General features: G+C 37.4%; 1 protein-coding gene across 1 annotated transcript; it reads left to right on the top strand.

Moving 5' to 3' along the window:
- Positions 1–4,224: 4,224 nt before the first annotated feature.
- Positions 4,225–14,026, top strand: pkdccb (protein kinase domain containing, cytoplasmic b). Its single transcript, XM_079632798.1, has 7 exons — positions 4,225–4,866; positions 5,012–5,128; positions 6,339–6,610; positions 6,872–6,951; positions 7,049–7,156; positions 7,738–7,914; positions 11,170–14,026. The coding sequence occupies exons 1-7, from the start codon at positions 4,315–4,317 to the stop codon at positions 11,271–11,273; spliced, it is 1,410 nt and encodes a 469-aa protein (XP_079488924.1). The 5' UTR covers positions 4,225–4,314; the 3' UTR covers positions 11,274–14,026.
- Positions 14,027–22,082: the final 8,056 nt, after the last annotated feature.

Below are 22,082 nucleotides of genomic sequence, written 5' to 3'. Positions count from 1 at the left end.
GCGCGCTGTTCACCCGAGGGTGGTGCTGGAGAACAAAACCACATCGCGTTAACACTGCAAGGGTTTGCAGCCAAAGCCATATACAAATTGTAAATGATTTGGTATTCTTTTCCAAAGTCATGTCATGTGACCTGGTAGCTGACCGCAATAATTTGCTGCATAGCCTACATGCAATAGGTAGGCTTAAGTTCCTAGTTATCATGTTTAACTGTCAAATTAAATATGAGGGAATATAGTGGTCTATATCTCATTAATAACTTTATGGTTTTGAGTCAAAAGTTAAATTAGGCCTATACAATTAGCCTATGCTTTTTATCTAGCTATGTTGGTTTCAAACATCTATAGTTCAAACAATAACCGTTCAAGTCCTTTCCTTCCAATTAGTAAATCCGAGGGCTGGACTTAATTTTGTCCATCAGGAATTGATTGGATGGTGGTAGTTTGCTATTGCTGTGATGTGTGATCCGTGAAAGGTTGCCTTCCTCACGCCAGTAAACACGTATGCCCCAAAGTCTTTGATGCCCCCAGAGTGTGTATGTGAAGTTTTAGCTCAAAATACCCCACAGATATTTTTGTCTAGCATGTTAAAATCGTTCACTTTTTGATGGTGAGCAAAAACGCACCGTTTTGTGTCTGTCCCTTTAAATGCAAATGAGGCGGAGCTTCAAGATCCGTGTCCTTTTACCTCACCCACAGGCACTGACATGCAACAGGACATTTCTGGTTAGTTGATGAATTTATGTAGCTAATGTGGAGTTAACTATCTTCTAGTAAATTATTAGCATATTCTGTCATGACAATCTATAAATCGCGTTATTTTTTTTAGTTGTTGGGGAAAAAAGCAAACTCAGTAAAATCAGAATACATTCACACAAGAGTAAATTAGGTAGATTTCCTGAGAACTGTTCTCAAGGGCCTTCATTATAATTTCCAACAATTTATTATTATTATTTTACCATTTAAATTTGTTACAAGATAAAACTATAATATGCTATTTAACGGCATGCAGGTCCCCTTTTCCTGGCTAATAATGGTGGAAACGTTTCTGTTGTTTCAAAAGCTAATGTTGGTTTGGTTACAAAGAGTGGTTGGCCCAGCAGATCCTGATAAATATAAGTGATATAACCATTTATATCAGATACTGCTGAGAATATCCATTTTATATACAAACGACCATGTATTTATAATGTTATACGACTGTGAGAAAGGCAGCATTATTTTACACAGTTATTGGGCTTTATGTTTGACAGGCAGAAAGGGAACATCACACACTGAGCTGAGATGATGAGACTATAATGAAATTCATTACAAATTTAAATGGCACCGAAGTAATATATTATTTATTATTATGACTCACTATTCTCTACAGACAGTGTGCTAGAAAAAGACCCTTTCTCACATGCGCCTTAACTCGACGAGTTTTGACATGATATGTGTTAAGCCCACAGCGCAGTTGCCTCTGGATCCATTCGAGCATGTTTGCTTCAGATCATGGGTGTTTCTGTTTTGGCAGTCATAGTAATCTCTAGTGGCACATTTCTCCCAGTGAGTGCTATACATTGTTGTTTTATTTCCTTGGTGTATTTCAAGACAGAAAGACACATTTCCTTAATAAAAAAGCAGTGAGAAAAGGCTTAGTGGCAAGAGATGTATGAGTGAAATAACATTTCTATTTGCTGTGTTTCTAAACTGTGTTTGGTTTTAAAATAATGTGTCCGGGTGGATTTGATTGGTGTTAGTGTCACTGTTTGCGCACATTATTCCAGTAAAAGTTTTATAGTTATAAAAACGCTTTCAATAATACTGCAAGCAACTATAATTCATTCTTCGTCAGACACTAAGTGGAGGAAATGTTACGTTTTAAGACTACTTCAACTGTACAACAAAAATTGGACCACATTTATATATAATGTGTTAAGATAATAACTGTGAGTGACTTTATCACATCTATATGTTTTAGGATTTTCACCTCCTTTTGAACCTTAAAATGAATGAGACCTTAAGTCCTTATGATGAAATCTGATCTCATATGAAATGCATGTTAATACCATTTGTAAACGGTAATGTGTGTCAGCCGATCATTTGCAATAGAATCATGCAATAAGTATATTAATACCAGGCCTAATAAAAGGCCCATGATGTATTTTTTAACATTTAGGATGAGAGTGTTTTGTTCATGTGAGATGCATTTTCACCATCTGTGGTACACGCATCCTAATATTGTATTTAGTAACCAATATTCCCCTACACAATCTAAAAAAAAAAAACTTGAAAATTAAATCTTTGGTATTTATGTTTAAAGATAAAAGGAAGTTTTACATGGTGGGCCTAAGATATACTTTGCTACCACCTACTGACATAAAGAGGTAAGCTCACCTTGCAGTTTCTGAGTGATGCACATTAAAGGGATAGTTCCCCCCAAAATGAGTTTCTTTGTTCTATTGAACACAAAATAAGATATTTTATAGAATGCTGGTAACCAAACAGGTGACAGCCCCCATTGACTTCCATAGTATTTTTTTCCCCCAGAATGGAAGTGAATGGGTTAGGGTTATAGGGTTAGGGTTACCAACATTGCATATTATTGTTCTCGAGAACTGCCTCAAAAGCATTTTTATTGATTATGCATCTCTTAAAAATATTGTTTGAATTTGTCAGTATATTATAGCCTATATATGTATGTATGTATGTATGTATGTATATGTATGTATGTATGTATGTCAGATGAAACTAAATGTTTTGCTTTTTTGGCAGCAAACACTTAAGATGGGTTTGGTGCACACAGGGATAAAAAAGTACCCCTTGTGTAAAATGAAATACTCTGCTGTATTTTTAATGCTGTGAGGTCCTGGACATCTTGTTCAGATACAGGGCATCATGGATTTGATCAAATAGCGTACCAACTAATAATAAATCAAAACCTGACAACCTCTGCTATCTTATAATGGGCCATGTTTGGATCTTCCAACAGGACAGTGATCCAAAAACAAACATCAAAATCAAAACAAAAATGGGTCACTGAGCACAAAACCAAGCATCTGCAATGGCCATTCGTCCCTGACCTGAACCCTATAGAAAATGAGTTGGCTGAACTGAAGAGAAGTGCCAACATGGATCTGGGAATCTGAAGGATCTGGAGAGATTCTGTATGGAGGAATGGTCTCTGATCTCTTGTCAGGTGTACAAACTCACCAGGCATTATAGGAGAAGACTCAGAGCTGTTATATTGGAAAAAGGAGGTTGCAAAAAGTATTTTAAAGAAATGGGCAAATAATTGTTCCCAACGTGTTTTGGAGAAAACATTTATTTCATAATGTGACCCCCTTTACTTAACATTTAAGTTAATTTAGGTCAAGTTAGACATAACATCATTCTATTAGATTGTCATATACAGCATTTGGTGCAAAATAGTAATATTATTTAATAATATCTAATACAATTTTTTTTCTGTGATTTCTTTCCATTGTCCCACAATGTTGCTTCATATCATAATTTTTTTTAAAGACCCCATTAAAATTATATTTCTTTATTACGGATCTATTTAATGTACAAGTGCGAATGTGATCCTGATGATCTAACGCAAGTTAGAATAGCTCATTTGCGCCGTCTTGCGACAGTAATAAAAAATGCTCTGGAAGGACACAATTGATTTTATAGTAAAAAATGCTTAAGATTACGGTACCCAGTTAAAGCAATAAAACGGAAACTTTGCTCAGGAGAACAACAAATAAGTAAAGATAAGCTGAATGACAAAAAATAAATAAAAATAGAACATGAAAGCTAAATAATTTTGCTAACTAGACAGTAAACAGTAACTCGGATTGCAGATTATTAAAAACATTAGGCTTTACATTAATTTTGTAGTAATGTATTAAATGTTGTAATGGACTCTTTAAGCTATTATCTAAGATAATCTAATAATTGTACTTCAAGCAATCAATGTTTCATGTTAGTGTGTTTTATTTATTTATTCGTTCACTAACAGTCAGTTCGCCTCTTGCCTGAACCCTGTAAGGATTTATTTTCGCGATAATGGCCGTCTGAATGTATATTATCTTTAACATACATCCTTCAAAAGGTCAATGAAATGGTAAAAAACACAGAGCGTCTTTTGTGTGTGTGTCAATTGAGGTTGCATTGTGTGGGAGGTGATTATTTGGCCATGAGCAGTAGGACACGCCCAGGGGCGTTACCACAGCTCACAGTTACTACACTAAATTACAGTGCGCACGTTCTGTCCGTGCCAGAGAGAAGTATGACCGAACACACCGTGTTGGATTTTGACAGTGCAGACTGGATTTACAAGAACTTACCATGACTTTCTCAAGGAATCCCTTTTGCACTTTTTTCCTTCTTGCTTTGTTGTTTTTTTCTTTAACAGTTTTTCTGAAAAAATGGCACTTTGGTCTCCAGGAGAACAAACCTTTTGGTGATGCTGCCCGCCCAGATGGTTTAACTCCAGAGCGCGAGAGATTACTCCAACAACTTAAGGAAAGACAACAGGAACTTGAGCTCCTGGACATTACATTTGATAATATCAAATCTTTAGAAGGGTTTAAGGATCCACAATTATCCACAAGTGGCAGTGTAAACTATATCAATGCTAAGACTGTTATTGGTTGTGAAGAACTTAGTGGCATAAAAGCTGTTGACTTTCTTGGTTCAGGTTACACTAAAACCGTGTTAAAAGCAGAGTTACCGCGAGGATTATTTGTGGCGCTGAAATCCGTAAACCATCAGGGCACTGACATGAGATTGTGCATGGACGATTTTAAAGATTCACAGGGCTGTCATGAGCTTGTTTCTTTCAAACTGAGGAAGGAGATTGTGTTAATGCAGAGACTGCAGCACCCCAACATTGTAGAGGTAAGAAAAACTTGGACTTACTCTCCAGGTTGTGCTGTTGTTATGTAATGTTTTAGATATGCAATTGTTTAAAGGATTAATATGTGCCACGCATTGCATTTAGCACCAGTTTATCCATCTACTGAACTTTATGTGTTCATTCCAGCTGAAAGGTCAATGTCAGGACAGCGCTCTGGTTGGTGGCATCACAACAGTTCTGGAGCAGGGGATGCCACTTCAGATGATACAGCTCCTGCAGAGCCCCTGGGAAGAGCGCTTTCGGGTAAGAGCACCACCCCCCAGGCCTCCTATGGAGTGTTAATCAGAGATTCCCCACCCACTGTCCCCCCACAGGGCATACCTGAGGTGGGGGTGGATGGAATTCTTCAGCTTGGGTGGATTAACTGAAGCCCCATCTCCATACCAACTGAGCCTGATCAAATAGTACCGAGGGACAGATGTCTGTCTCAGATGTCCATCCTTTTACTCTTCTTTACCCTGATAATTTCTCTGCACTGTTTGAGGGAGAGATGCCAAGTTTCACGAGGCGAGAGAGTATTTTCTTTCACGTTCACTTTGGTATACAAGAAGCAGGTGCTGATACTCTGTGCCTTTGATTTTTGATAGGTTCTGACGATGACAAATGCGTTTAAGCTAAAGGGCTGTAATCGAGTGTCTCTTTGACATCCTTAGCTTCTCTGAAATGTCTTAACACGTGGTCGAGAGTTATTCAAAAGGTGTTTGGTTTCATCCACCTCTGTTTTTAAAGAGCCGTGGCTACGCTTTCTTATTCAAAGGGGACTTGATACCATTGCTATGCTCTCCAGTGTTAAAACATTATATAAGAAAAAAACTATGGATAATGGTGAAGACTAGTTAGTGAAACTACAGGTCATATTTACAGATTTATGTAGTTTACGTTGTGCATATAGAAGGATCAACTTACTTTATTGATGCCCGAGGGAAATTCGGGTGTAAAACAATACATCAAAAGTAGGTGCAAAAAAAAGAAGAAGAAAAAAATCAATGCTATTCACAATGCAAATATCATGTTTTTAATTCACATTTTAAGTTTAAACAAGTTACAAACAAGTGGAACATTCTACCAGTGCAGTGACAAAATACACTTTCACACATTCTTTGAAAACAAGCTTTATATAATGCTGTCTCTCAAATACATGTATCTCAGAAATACTGTCAGTAAAACCAGTATATAATAAAAATAATAATTATATAATATATTAATATACAAAAAATATCTATAATTTAAATATCTATAACAATGTGTTTTTAAGTTTTATTGGTTAATAAAATTGGTTACAAATGAACTGACCATTTTAATTATTTAATAGTAGTATATAGTAATTATAATACTAATTATTTAATAGTATATATAGGTTTTACCTGTACAAAAACTGATCGACATTCACAAATGATTACAGCATGGGCCTGTTTTTGTCAGTTTTAGTAATATTGATTGTGTTTGCACTCAGGTCTGTCTTGGTTTAGTGCGGCTTCTTCAATACCTGACGCACTCGCCGCTGGGATCGGTAGCCCTTCTGGATTTCCAGCCTCGGCAGTTTGTTATGGCGTCAGGAGAACTCAAGCTAACAGACTTGGATGATGCAAGTATTCAAGAACCAGCCTGTCTGGAGGACTCAGACTGCCTGCTGCAGTTTCCGCTCCGCAATTTCACCCTGCGATGCTTCCCCTCGAGAATCTGTGAAGGCTTGAACGAGATGAGGAACCTCTACAATGCCTACAGGTGAGTACTTCCCACATTCCATCTTTATTGTCTGAGGCAGATAATAAAAAGAGATGTTGTACAAGAATCTGGCATGGTCGTCGCGGGGAGTTCCAGGACAGCTTCTCCCCTCTTTGCCTGTAATGATTAATTCTCAATCTCCACCCTGCTGAGTGTCAGGGAATCACTTGTAGCATATTGATCTCGCAGCGTGAATTATCACCCCGCTGTTCATGCCAGAGTTTCGGATGAATTATATGAATTCATTATTTTCCTCCCCAGGTATTTTTTCACCTACCTCCTGCCTCATCAAGCCCCCCCACTGCTGAAACCTCTTATTCACCAAATAATGAACTCCACAGGTGAGTTTTGCTGTGAAATTCATCTTGATGAACTCAACTTGGCTATCACAGCAACTGGCTGTATAATGAAAGCTTATTTTTTACATTCTGGTCACAGGGGATTTGAAGCAAAGCATTAATGAAACCCTGGTCGCCTTTGAAGAGGTTTTGCATGCGTACAAATCTGGTCTGCACCTGGAGAATTTGCCGCCGTCAATAACAAGAGGTAATGCATTGGTTTTAGTGATGAATTACACTTCTAAACAGTTTTCAGCTCTCATTACATACATATTCAATCATTACTACTGGAAAAAAGCATTCCAGATATACGCAGAGCTCTCAGCATGATGTGTCTCTGACGGCACCTTAAAGAAGATGTACTTCAGTCATAAAACGCGTGCAACTCAATCCATCTTCAAGGGCAAGTTTTGTACCCCGTAAGACTCTCCCGCTACCTCTATGTGAGCTTTGACACCCATAAATCAATCACATGGCCACAATAAACCTCCACGGAGGCATTAAAACAGCCAAGCATTGTCAAAGAATCTTCAAATCTTATGTCCAAACGTGTTCACGGCAACTCTTGTAAAAAGTTTCCACACTTTGAGATTTTGGCAGAGCCACCGCTCTTTTGTTGTCCCCACATTTGCGCTCACACATTTACTGTAGTAACATGAGATTCAACTGTGAGAGGACTCTTTTCTCTTAAAGTCTCTGAACGTGCTAATATATTACAGATGGGTCTTACAACAGTGTTGAGTGGATCCTGGAATGGTTTTGATGCATTATTTCTTTCTCTTTGTGCAGATTATGCTGTCCTGAAAGGAATGAGGAGTGTTGCAAATATGGAATACAGATGCAGGCTGTCGTACAACCAGCAGGGCTGCGTGCTGTCTGTGCACAGTGCCAGAGAGGCGGCGCTCATCTGCAGTTCTCATCCACAGTGCACAAGCTTCTCTCTTAGCAGCGAAAGAACTTGGACAGGTCAGTGTTTGCTTTGGACTACTAGATTACACTTACATCATTACAACAGTAGAGTCAAGGTTTGTTCTTTGGTGAAGCAAAAAGTCACACTCAACTTAATAACATATACTTTCTCAAAACAAAAACAATCTTTTTACTTTGAGTTTAAAATAAATTAAAGCCACTTGTAACTCAAAATAGATCCCAATCACAGCAGAAACAAATATATAAAAAGTATTGGTCTTTTAGTACAAATATAAACATCTTTAAAACAACATACATGTTGGTAACACTTTACAAGAAGGTTCATTAGTTAACATTATTTATTAATGTTAAATTAATGTTATTTATTAATGTTATTAAATTAATTACCGGTAGTATTTATTCATCTTTGTTAACGTTAGTTAATAAAAAATACAGCTGTTCATTATTAATTAATGTTAATTCACAGTAAATAACTAATGTTAACAAATACAACCTTTGATTATAATAACGCATTTGTAAATGTTGAAATTAACTAAGATTTTTATATACCTATCAGTGATGCGCGGGTCAATGTATAAACAACCCGCACCCGACCGACGTTTTCAATAACCCGCCCGCAACTCGGACCGCAAAAAAAAAGAAAGAAAATATTGTACCCGACCCGCTTCCTGACCCGCGTTTTTTTAAAGTAGCTATAGTAAATGCTCATCCCGTCATGGGCCATAGACGGAGGAACTAGGGGTGCGCATTTTTCTGAATGCTGTACGATATCGCCTAGTGTTTTGTAATAAAGGCTTGATTTATTCATTTAATTCGTTTCATTTTCTTAACAATTAAGATGCTGCATGTGTTTATCCAGTCTAATCGAAGTGCGCGTTTCTCCCCCGACTTTCCCAACAAAAACCCCGCCCCCTAGCAAATACATAAAACTGACATTACTGAGCTATATGCGTTTAAAAGTAGCCTATTAAAATGGCACAATGGCATTGCTCAGTTCAACGTGTTGGGAAATCGGGCATTTTGTCCCGCGTCAGCTTTTATTCAAAAGTTAATAACGCGCTCAACATTCAGGTAAATAAGGATTTCCCGCTGTCATCTCTGTTGCAGACTGAGCTCGTGCGTCATCCTCGCGCAGTTATTCAGCCAATAAAGTGTACACCTATGTATTTCATAGAACATTGTGTCTAGTACTATATAAATTACAAAGGTTTAATTGGCATCTTTATTTCAAACTAACCGACCGACCGCGACCCGAATATCATTAAAAATATTTTTGGATGACTCGTAACCGCGGGTGACCGCGGGTGACCGCAGGCACCCGCTCATTTTGGATCAACCCGCGCATCACTGATACCTATGGTACAGTGATGCGCGGGTTGATCCAAAATGAGCGGGTTATTAACTTTTGAATAAAAGCTGACGCGGGACAAAATGCCCGATTTCCCAACACGTTGAACTGAGCAATGCCATTGTGCCATTTTAATAGGCTACTTTTAAACGCATATAGCTCAGTAATGTCAGTTTTATGTATTTGCTAGGGGGCGGGGTTTTTGTTGGGAAAGTCGGGGGAGAAACGCGCACTTCGATTAGACTGGATAAACACATGCAGCATCTTAATTGTTAAGAAAATGAAACGAATTAAATGAATAAATCAAGCCTTTATTACAAAACACTAGGCGATATCGTACAGCATTCAGAAAAATGCGCACCCCTAGTTCCTCCGTCTATGGCCCATGACGCGATGAGCATTTACTATAGCTACTTTAAAAAAACGCGGGTCAGGAAGCGGGTCGGGTACAATATTTTCTTTCTTTTTTTTTGCGGTCCGAGTTGCGGGCGGGTTATTGAAAACGTCGGTCGGGTGCGGGTTGTTTATACATTGACCCGCGCATCACTGCTATGGTAGTTAATTCAATTCAATTCAATTCAAGTTTATTTGTATAGCGCTTTTCACAATACACATTGTTTCAAAGCAGCTTTACAGAAAATGCATTTCAAAAATATACATACAAAAATACAGTTAGTTAATCATGAAATTTAGGGCATAACATATCGCCGGCGTTGGGTCGTCTCTTCACAGGCGTCGAGTCGTCTCATCACAGGCGTTGGGGCATCTGAAGTCTCCATGAGAGGCTGGATACATAACTGGAGCTGACGAACTCTATTTGAGTTATCTCGGGACAGGCGTCCCGAGATAACAACAAAAAAGGCAGATGGGAAATAATTAGCGTAGCTGCTGTTCTTAATATGAATGCATTTGATCTGATTTAACTGTAGTATAAAAGGTATGAGATGCATCATGTGAATGCTTGGCTAAAGAGATGCGTCTTTAATCTAGTTTTAAACTGGGAGAGCGAGTCTGAGCCTCGGACAGTATCAGGAAGGCTATTCCAGAGTTTAGGAGCTAGATGTGAAAACGCCCTCCCTCCTTTAGTGGACTTAGATATCCTAGGTACGACCAGAAGCCTCGAATTTAGCGATCTTAAAGAGCGCGATGGAATATATGGCGATAGAAGATCTCTTAAATACACAGGAGCTAAACCATTTAGGGCTTTATAGGTCAGTAACAATACTTTGTAATTGATACGGAACTTAATAGGTAACCAGTGTAGAGATGATAAAATTGACAGTTGACAGTTAACTAATGTTATTGTAAATTGTTACCCATATTTTGTAAAACATTATGAATAATGAATATTAAATATTCAATACATTTGGTTAGATTTGTTAAAAGTGTGTTTAAAATTGAGAACTTTAAAAAAAGTATAATTCTTAGCAAATTTAGTTAACAGTGTTTTAAATGTACTTTTAAAAAACAGATTTTTTTTTTTTGAATTTAGTTAGCAATTAATAAAAAAAAAATGTCGAGCATAATCCTTACTAAATTTGGTTAGATTTATGGTTTAAATAATGATGACAGGCACAATTTAAATATGAAAAATAAACGTCATTCAAGATATGTTATCTCTGAAATATCTCATAAATGTTCTTCTACAGTAAACCAAAAAATAATGATTAAAATAATGATTTTCGCAGTGTGTTATTTGAGAAAGAATGTGTTTTACAAGGAAAATGGTAGCAATAAATCCTCAGGACCGTTTCGGCTTTGGAAAAACGCAGCACAAAAACCTCTGAAACATCAAATAAATATCTATTCTATGAGCAGGCCTTCAATAAAGCGGTGACTACCTCTGTTCAGTATTATAAATCATCTGAAAACATGACCGTTGTGTCTGTCTGGAACAGACTGTGTCTAACCCAAGGGCTCTCTTTGCCTTTACTTGTCTGCAGGTCGACTTCTTGCCGCTTTCAGAAGTGGCTTCAGCCATCTGGTTCCAGATGTGAACTCAGCAGTGTACATGAGGAGGGTTAAAGCCTCGGGAGCAGTGCTTTGAGAAAGAGAAAGCCAGAGGAACTGAAGGGGGGGAATTTGAGACAAATGAATGTGTTATATTTATAGGCATCTTACTCAATGGCTGTTTGATCTCCCTGCCAATCCTACACGCTGCCAAGGAGCATTTAAAAGGATTTCCCTTCAGGTATAATTAACCTGAAGAGGGAAAAAGCAGAAAGAAAAACACAGCCTTCTAACTTTTTCTCCTGTCCTACGCTCACATGGCATGGTCCACTGGAAGGACATTGAGCCTATTTTACACTGGCTAATGCCTGCAGGAGGAAAAAGAAAACAAGCTCTTTCACAGATTTACTTTGATGTTAATGAGGCCAGAAGTTTGCAGCGTTTTGCTGGATGCCAGTGTGTGCTGAGAACCGTGTCAATAGGCGGAAAAGTGCTGAAGCCACAAAAGTGCAGGAATGTTTAGTGGGAGCCATTGTCTTTCCTGTATTAACTGATATATATGTATAGGAAGTACGCCATACTTCATCCCATGGGTGTGTTCATTTTCTTCTTTCAGAGAAAGAGATATTAATGTTATTTGTGTGGATATGTTTGTTCTACATTCGGTGTTTTGTTTTATTCATTTTTTAATATAAACTAAATTTTAAAAAAAAATAATAATTTGTCTTTCATTTCTATAAGGATAGTTTTCCGATCACGTCGACAGAAACCTTTTTGCCATCTTAATGTTCACAGTGCTTTCTGTTAATTCACTTTTCAGGTGTGAAATCAACTGTCTGCCTTTCCATTCTCCTCTGCTTGTGTTTTAGCAATCATTTCTGAAGAGATCTCCGAGCGCAAAGTTTACACAAAACCTTTCCAACGCATGCCAATAAATCACTTGCAGGGTCATTATAGTTTAATTGTTACATGTAAATGCAGCTTGTTTGGGCCCCCTTTCTCATGGAGAAGCCCCAAAACAAAGGAGCATTAGGAACAATTAAAGTAAATCTGCTGTTAGCACACGAATGGGGCTGCCATCTGCCCTAGTTAGGGGTTTCCATTCATGACTACATAGATATGCACAGATAAGCCCAGCTATGGTTTCAGGGGCAGGGAATGTTTAGGTGGGAGCCATTGTCCTGCTTGCATTCCCCTGGTGCTCCTGGGGTTTGGCCACTGATAAGATCTTATGCAATTATTTTACATTATCTGATATGAGAATGACTTAATGTAGAGTAAATCAGCAGTGATGGAATTATCCAAAGGTTCACGCAAACTGTTGAATAATGTGAGGTGGTTTACAGGTCGTTTTTCGTTTGGGTCTAACAATTAAATCTAAAACACATTAAATATGTGATTCATGCATTCAATGACTTGCTGTCCTGATATAAAGAAGAAAAAACTATTTTAAATAATTAAAAATTCTAAAAAATGCTGTTTTAACCCAATAAACATGTAACCCAATAATTGGGTTAAAAAGAAAATTTAAAAAGTTAACCCAATGGGTGGATTTGTCCATATTTGACGCAAATTTGGTTTAAAACAACTCTTTTTTTTTGTGTGTAGTTTTGTATCATCTTTTATTCTACTTTGTGCTTGTGATCATTGTCCTGTTTCATGACCCAATTTTGGCCAAGCTTTAGCTGTCGGATAGATGGCCTCACATTTGACTCTAGAATACTTTGGTATACAGAGGAGTTCATGGTCGACTCAAAGACTGCAAGGTGCCCAGGTCCTGTGGCTGCAAAACAAGCCCAAATCATCACCCCTCCATCAGGGTGATGGACAGGTATTTGTGCTGATATGCTGAGTTTAGGTTTTCGCCAAACATGGCGCTGTGCATTATGGCCAAAAATCTCCACTTTATAGTCTCATCTGTCCAAAGCACATTGTTCCAGAAGTCTTGTGGTTTGTTCAGATGCAAATTTGCAAACCTAAGTCGTGCTGCCATGTTTTTTTTGGGTTTTTTTAGAGAGAAGAAGCTTTCTCCTGGCAACCCTTCCAAACATGCCATACTTATCCGTTCTTTTTCTAATTGTACTGCCATAAACTTGCACATTTAACGTGTTATCTGAGGTCTGTAGAGTCTGAGGTGTAGTTCTTGGGTGTTTTTTAGTACACAGTCTGACCTCGGGGTAAATTTGCCGGGATGTCCACTCCTGGGAAGATTGGCAGCTGTCTCGAATGTTTTCCACTCATGAATAATCTTCCTTACTGTAGAATAATGGATTTACAATTGTTTGGAAATGGCAGTTTAACCCTTCTCAGATTGATGGCAGCAACAATTGCTTCTCTATAGATCATTGCTGATGTCTTTCCTCTTTGGCATTGTGTTAACACACACCTAAATGCTCCAGACCAGCAAACTGCCAAAACTTCTGCTTTTATAAAGGTGTTCACACTTGCTGATGATCAGTTAATCAAAGACATTTGATTAGCAGCGCCTGACTGCTACTTACACTCTTAATTCCTATGGAAGCAGTAAGGGTGTACTTAGTTTGTCACACATGGCTTCTCCATTTTGGCCTAGTTTTTGTTAAATAAATAATGACACGGTGTAATATATCATGTGTTGTTGTTCATCTGAGGTTGTGTTTACCTAATTTTAAGACCTGCTTAGGACAATATGATTTTTTTTTATTATGTCCTGACGTACAACCATAGAATTCAATAGGGTGTTCTTTCTTTTTCACACATGACTGTATATATAATTATGTGTACTCACATTAACATGTTTTTTTATTGCTACAAGTTTTTCAGTACCATATATGAAATCAACATTAATATAAATATTACATTTGTCTTGGCACAAGTGTTTCTTTATTGTGTACATTTTTATTTGTCAATTGCCCTTACAGTGAAGCCACTACACTCATTTTGTGGCTGTGTTTTTAAAGTACAAAAAAATACAATGATCATCAAATGGGGTTTGCAACCTTTCAACCTACAATTAAATTTCTGGAATCTGCTGTGTTTTTCTTGGCTTGTATACTGACACGGTAATGGCAGACATGACTTGTAGCTGTTTTTGGCCAAACTCACATGCATCACAGCACACAGATGGAAACACTACAGTGTCTAAAACACACTCTAGCCTTTAAAAAAAAAAGAGCACTACATATGTTTTACAATGTCAAGAATGAAAGAACATGTTGGCAACTGTTTTCTCTTTTTTCATTCTTTATTTGTGTTGGCTCTTGAATCGCAGTCTGAATCACAGTTGCATCGCCCACACCATAGCACAAGTCACGAAACGTACAGTACATTTCTGTTGTTTGTTTTTAGTGTAAGGACACATAGATTCCTGTCGCCCTTACCTCCCAGTGTCTCATAGTGGGGCTCTATGCTGCTGTGGTTTTAACTGACAGCCGGGCAGTTGTGTGGCGTTGAACTGGATTGTTTTTGCGCCCTGCTCTTTCCCTGCCCTTTTGTTTCTTTAGTTTCCTGTTTCACTCAACTTATTTCTATCACTCTTATTCATGACCTCCATCTGGAAATGATATGTAGCCCAAAAGCAAGCCAGAGCTTGTGTGGTTTTAGAAATATGTTGCATTTGTGTTTGTAAAGCCGTGAGGAACTTCATGAGATTTCTGTAAAGGATTCAGCTCTCTCCTCTGACTTGTGTAGATTGGCTCTGCTAATGCAGGATAAGCTTCAGCAGTCCCAGTTATGAGAGCATAATTAAAGTCATTTTAAAGCAGTTCACTTGGCCATTTTGGTCATGCCTTCCGGCAGTTCTTTTCTGTGTAGGTAGGCATACAAGTACAGCTCCTGTCTACTTGAATGAGGAGAGACTGAATAGTCAAAACCATGTTTTAATAACATTTGAATAAAAAAAAAATCTCAATAAAATATGACATCAATGGTATCATTTAGCCCATTGTTTCTCGACTGGTGGGTTGCGGATTGTGCAGTCAAAGAAACAACATAAAACGTAATTCTATGTTTTACTAATGCAAGACTTTTATTTTGGAAAAACTGTGTGGAAGCTGTTGACTCGTCTGCCAGACGCAGTTTAATTAAAGAGTGCCTGAGGAAAATGCTTTGTTCAGTACCTGTGGTCAGATGAGATCTGTGGTCATCATTTGTATGTTATTTTTGTAACTTTTTACAAAAAAAGTCTCTAATTAGGGGCAGTTTCCATATGTTTGATTAACAGTTCATGCTAGTGTTGTGTATTTATTTACAATTGTTGCCTTAACCCAAAAATGCCACTTTATTTTCACTGTGATATTTTGTATATTTTTTAATGACTTTTGTAGTTTACTAGTTACATAAAAACTAGTTTGGGACTGCTGTATGTTTATTCATCAGTATTAGTCATATTCTTACAATTTATGTGTAGCCTATTTAAATAAAGTCAATCAATAATGAAATAAATTTGATTGGTTTTTAAAAGCAAATATATATAGCTATAAACTAATTCTTATAGGCCAATATATGTATATAAGATGTATGTATATAAGATAAGAATGATTCTTTTTTTCAAGAATTAGGTCAAATTCCTAAAATAAATTGATAAAAAAAATTTCCATGGCCAAACCAGTTGAGAACCACTGATTTAGCCTATACTTTACGAAAAATAAGTTTCCTTAGTTATATTGAATGTGCACCTGTACTTCAAACCTTAAATATATATATATATATATGTATGTTTACACCCTCAAGTTTAAGATGTATGCATTTCAAATTCAGAAGTCTAGAGATATCTGCTTGTACTCCCACATGTGAAGCGCTTGATGTGCTTTGTGTTTGAAGCTCATGCCCCCTCCTCCTCCTCCTCCTCCCTGTCCTCCTCAAATGCCTTTAAGTCGTGCCACAGTTAAGGGACATCCATCATAGTGGGTCCACCAGGTCTCCTTTCCACTGTTGTGGACTGGCACATAGCTTCTGTAAATCATTCTCGGTCTGGCTGGCCTGAGTGCTCGGGGCTAGAGACATCGGCAGAGAGCTGAGGCGGTTGGGCCAGCTGGTAGAGAAATCAAAGCTTGGAAGTCTTTTGTTTGTGAAGGCCTTCTAACCTTGTGGCTGTTTGACAGTTTCTCAGGGGACTTAGAGAACATGCTTACTTGATGTCTTTGACATCACTCAGAGATTAAAGGAGTAGTTCACTTTAAAATGAAAATTAGCCCATGATTTACTCACCCTCAAGCAGGTGTGTATGACTTTCTTCTTTCAGACGAATACAATCGGAATACAAACGAATACAAACTCCCTAATGCTTCCGAGCTTTAAAATGGCAGTGGATTGCAACCATTGCAACCATCAAATTGAAGCTCAAAAAGTGCATCCATCCATTATATAAGAACTCCACACGATGAGTTTGTGTAAGAAAAAATATTTATATTTAAAACTTTTTAATGTAAAATAACTAAGTTCCGGCCAAACAAAAAAAAGTTATCATTTTGCTTTGTAGCATGTTAAATATGAATATTTTTCTTACATAAACGCATCGCTTCACTTCAGAAGGCCTTTATCAAGCCCCCGGAGCCGTGTGGAGTTCTTTAATGATAGATGGATGCACTTTTTTGAGCTTCAAACTGATGGTTGCAATCCACTGCCATTATAAAGCACGGAAGCATCAGGGTGTTTATTAATATAACACCGATTGTATTCGTCTGAGAGAAGAAAGTCATACACACCTTGGCTTGTGGGTGAGTAAATCATGGGCTAATTTTCATTTTAAAGTGAACTACTCCTTTAATTGAAGATATTTTTTTGTTAAATCCATATCTGAGAAAAAGTATATCCTACAATAATACATTTTATTTTTCATATTTATTGATTAATATTTATTATTGGCACTTGTGTTGTTTCTTCGGTCTCAGACTGATTTGCAACTAAAATTAAACTTTTGAAGTTCAATAGCAGCTCTAATAACATTTTAACTGAATCAAAAAGTTAAATAGCAGCTATTACACCATTTTTTTTAAAGATGAATGAAGTTTTAACTAAATCAAAAAGTTCAGTAGTAGCCCAAATAAATTTTAAGCATTTTAATAAACATTCATACAATTTTACTCAAACCAATATATATGTAATAAAGTACACACACACACACACACACACACACACACACACACACACACACACACACACACACACACACACACACACACACACACACACACACACAAAATATTACAAAATTAACTTAATTTAACTGAATCATTCAGAATATTCAGTAAAGGATCATTTTTGAATTCATTTGAATTCATATTTACCTTTATATCAAGTTACTCCAGATTTTTCAACTCTACATTATCACACTGCCACTGATTTACATCTATTTGTCAAAATCAAATATGAGAACTGTTGTTTATTTCCTTTGACTGTAACAGAGTCCAGGGGCCTCATTTATAAAACTGTGCGTAGGAACCTTACTAAAAGTGTACGTACGCACAAAAGCCAAAAATGGCGTACGCCAAAAAAATATCAGATTTATAAAACCGTGCGTACGCACACCTGCACGCAATTTTCACTTTATAAATCACAGCCTAACTGATAATTTGCGCAAGCAAAAAAAAATCATTTACCGCCCTTTCTCCGCCCACATTCAACCATATATAGACAATGCAAATTACCTCATTAGCCATGCATATATTAAAGGAGCAAGGAAATTTGTCTTTTTTAAAACATAATGAGTGATAGGCCTACATCCATTTAAGAATGGAAGTGAAAGAAATTAAATTTACGTACTTTCAGCATATAGTTCCTTTTATGTCTTTAAACTAAACATGGATGTATGTATCTTTAGGACCCATAATGGTGATTTAATGTTATTAAGTTGGCTTGAGAAAGCCAACTTACTCAAATCCTATGTAAACTTATTAAGTTGGCTTGGAAAAGCCAACTTACTGAAATTTATTTAAACTTTTTATTATTATTCTTCTTACTAAAAATGTACAACTCTAACTCCTCCTAGAGCTTTAATTCTACAAACTCCAAACTCGGGTCAGACCTTCAGACTGTTCTGACTTGGTGTGCTATATCTTTTCAAACTGATTTGACTTTCAGTTTTCTTAAAAATTAATATTAAAAATCATAAAAATCCCATAGACTTACATTGCAGAGTGCTCAAATTGAGCCAAGACTACGGTGGGCCATTAGTGTACAAGCCAAAAACTCAAATATAAACTCCCTGAAGCCCTAGATTCAAGTAAACTACCATTCTAAATCTATCTATCTATCTATCAAACTTTAACCTACTTTAAACATCAAACTACTTTAAACTTCTTCAAACTCTCTGGTCTGGCTTTCTCAAGTCAACTTAAAGTTTGTCTCAACAAGTTTGTAGTTTCTAGTTTGTATTTTTTGTTGTAACCGGGACCTATGAGCAACTTGTAAATATTGTAAATATTGAAATATGTCAAACTTAATTTTGCCATTTTGCAAAGGGTTAATTCCCTTTATCCGCAGTCAATTCCTCAACTTACCACCAGTGTCGCCAAACTGCTTTGTCTTCAAAATGTGCGTACGCATGGGTCAGAGTTTGCGTGGAGGTGCGCATATCACGCATATCTCGCTTCACGTCAAGTTTTTCTTTATAAATCCCACCTTTTGCGCAGGAACTGGCGTCCGCATGTTTTCAGCCCCGTTTTGTGTGTACGCAAGCTTTATAAATGAGGCCCCAGAAATCCTGGGTTGTTTATTCAATAGTCTCTACTGTAATTAGCAGATTGCCCCAATATCAATAAAACAGTTAAGGAATCAGTCAGAAGACTGTTAAATTTGACACCATTAGGAGTTCATTAGTCAGCATTGTTACAATAGAGCCAGTACATTTCTTTGAGGAATATTAATTAAATGCAAATCACAGCCAAATGGAATGAGTCACGAAACTGTCTTTCTGTCATTCCTGTCAGGGAGGTTTTGGCATTGGTTCCCCGTACGACTTAAGACTCGCCTGAGGTGAAATATCCACCTTCTTTTTAATTACACTTAATATGTAAAGACACGTAATCTTTGGTGTTGTCAATTCTGATATGTGTACAAGGGCCTCTTTAAACATTACTTAGCGTGAGTCTCAGACTTTTTACGATCAATTTGTAATAATGGGCACCAATTTTGTGTGTTTCAGGAGTACATTAGGGCAGTAAAAGTAATTTTCAGTGATTACTCTGAGAAAACAAGATGGACTGATCCAAACTCAGAGGCTGGAGGGGTTGCTGTTGCAGTGGGGGTTGAGGTTGGGTAAAGTTACGTTTGGAGAGAGTGAGCAAATAAGGATTCAACCATGTGGAGGTTTCAAAGGGTCTACAGAAGTCCAGCAGAGAATGGGGACTGAGCCAAAGAGCCATGATTCAGAGCCTCAGTCATGTGAATGACTTTCTTATGTAAGTCCCTGGCAATATCAACAGCCTAAACAATACAGCAATACCTCATAATCTGACATCTCTAAAAATCCCGGATGAAACCAATGTGTTGATGGGGACCTAAGATTGACCTTTAGTGTTTTCAGATAGACTCCCCTAAAGTAAACACATTTTTGAAAGTCAAACACTGGCCTAGTTTACTGTAACCTATCATGAACTCTCTAAAATGCAAAATACAATTGATGCTGATCAGAAAATCTAAAAATATCTAAAGAACTATTAAAAGATTCCAATAATGATTACAGCATGCTTGAGATTAACAGCTTTGTAATAATGAAGGGTGTTGATAGGGTTGAGGCATAGCCTAGGCTACAAAGACAAAAGCGCTATAGGGAACACTGATTACGTCACTTAAAACGTAGAGAATATCCTATTAGTTCCTTTAACTGAAAACAGTTGATTCTTGTGATGTGTTTTCCATTTCAAGCACAAATCTAAAACATCCAAATAAATTGAGCTCTCAAAACTAACTTTTCTCCAACAGTGCCATCTGGCGGTGTCCTTACGAACTGTGTTCACAATGTAGATGTGCAATCAAAATGTGTCACTAACAAGCTCTTTCTTTCTTTCTTTCTTTCTTTCTTTCTTTCTTTCTTTCTTTCTTTCTTTCTTTCTTTCTTTCTTTCTTTCTTTCTTTCTTTCTTTCTTTCTTTCTTTCTTTCTTTCTTTCTTTCTTTCTTTCTTTCTCATTTCTCGAAACCCTCACCCACTCTCTCAAAACCTACATTCAGAGAACTTCTGACTCTTCTGGCAAAATCAAACAATCGGCTCAAAACCATTTCACATGTGCTCAAAATCAAACAATGCTTTCAGATCATACACATATGAGTCAATTAAATAAACACTACAGATCATTCATTAGACACTACAGAAAAAAATGGAGAACACAGCATCCTGAACATTACTGAAAAAGTATTGTATACCGTAAACAATTTTTGCAATTACATAAAGTATAATAATTGCTAATGAGTAAGGTGAATATATTGTATATTGTATGCACTGCAAGTATAGTAGCCTATTGATTAAAAATACTGCAGTCCAACTGCAAAATCCAAAAAGCTCAAATAAAACTCTAAATTAAAAGCATGTTACGGTATACTGTAAGTTGTGCAACTGCAACATCAAGGTCAATGAGAGATTCATTCTGCTTCAACATCATGTCTTCCTGCTTGCTCTGGCCTGAGGACTTTGTCCACATCACAGGCAATGTTGTCTCTTGCCAGACGAAGGGAAAAACCTTCTAGTCTGACACATCCAGCACTTTGACAACACTGTCCACATCTTGCTCTTTCTCATCCTCCTCTTACACATACTCTTCCTCCTCTCTCAGATTGTTTCCATCAGCGCACCTGTGTCACCTGTGCACTCTGAACTGGCTCATATTTCATACAGTTGGTTTGATCACATCGTAAAAAAATAAGAGTGAACAATTTTGAATTGTTGTGTGTAAACAAGGACAACTGTGTTGTAGTTGTGTGTGTTTAACTTTTGCCTGCCTGTGTTTAACGTTTTGCGACACACGTGTCACAGTGCGAAATGTGCTTTAGTGAGTGAGAATTCAACTGCAAAATCAAGGTCATGAGAGATTCATTCTGCCTCAGCATGACGTCTTCATGTTGGGTCCAGCCTGAGGACTTGGACCACATCACAGGGAATGTCGTCTCTTGACAGGCAAAGGGAAAACCCCTCTAGTGTGCCGGATCCAGCCTTGACAACATCCTCGTCCTCATCCTCCTTGTCCACCACCTCTACACATACTCTCCCTCCTCTACTTTTTAGATGGTTTCCACAGTATATTGTTGGTATCAACATTCAGTGCTATGCCACCTGTGAACTGGCTTATTTTGTACAGTTGGTTTGCTCACGTCATTAGAAACACGTGAACAATCTTGAGTCGTTGTGTGTAAACAATGACAACTGTGTTTTAGTAGTGTTTAACTTTTGCCACTTGTGTTTACCATTTTGCAACACAAGTGCATCACAGTGCGAAATGTGTTTTAGTGGGTGAGAATGTGTTTACAGTTTTGCAAAAAGAGCGCATGAGATTAAATGGTGTCTAACTGCCAGAACTTGTATAAGGTTTTACAGAAAGAGTGATTTATTCGAAAAATTGGTTTAAGCTATTGAGAATTTGGTTCAGAGTATGGGGTTTAGCGTTTTAGCCATTCAGAAAACCTGTAATGATACACATGTGACATTGATACAATATAGTCATTACATAAACAATTCCCTTTTGTCTATGATTCTTTTTTTGAACGAGAAATGAAACTTCAAATTGCTGTTACCCATTTGAAGCCACTGGTAAATTTAGAGTTGGATGGGTTCAGCTGGCTTGAAAATAGCTAGAGTGACAACATTTGTATCCTGGAATGGAGCCTGTCGGTGTAGCACTAGCAGGCCCGGTTAGATTAAATGGATTGCGTCCAGAGGGAAGAGGGAGGGCGTAAACATTTATCGTCCAATAGTGTCCAGGGCCACGAGTGCTTGAT

The sequence above is a fragment of the Phoxinus phoxinus genome (assembly GCF_949152265.1).
Source record: "Phoxinus phoxinus genome assembly, chromosome: 13".
Classification (NCBI taxonomy): domain Eukaryota; kingdom Metazoa; phylum Chordata; class Actinopteri; order Cypriniformes; family Leuciscidae; genus Phoxinus; species Phoxinus phoxinus.
The sequence above is the reverse complement of the archived record's forward strand: the minus strand, read 5'-3'. Positions and strand labels throughout refer to the sequence as shown.

Coding starts and splice junctions, on each gene's coding strand:
- pkdccb (XM_079632798.1), top strand. CDS start 4,315: ATGACTTTCTCAAGGAATCCCTTTTGCACTTTTTTCCTTCTTGCTTTG. Junction 4,867..5,011: donor AGCACCCCAACATTGTAGAG/GTAAGAAAAACT, acceptor TGTTCATTCCAG/CTGAAAGGTCAATGTCAGGA. Junction 6,952..7,048: donor CCAAATAATGAACTCCACAG/GTGAGTTTTGCT, acceptor TTCTGGTCACAG/GGGATTTGAAGCAAAGCATT.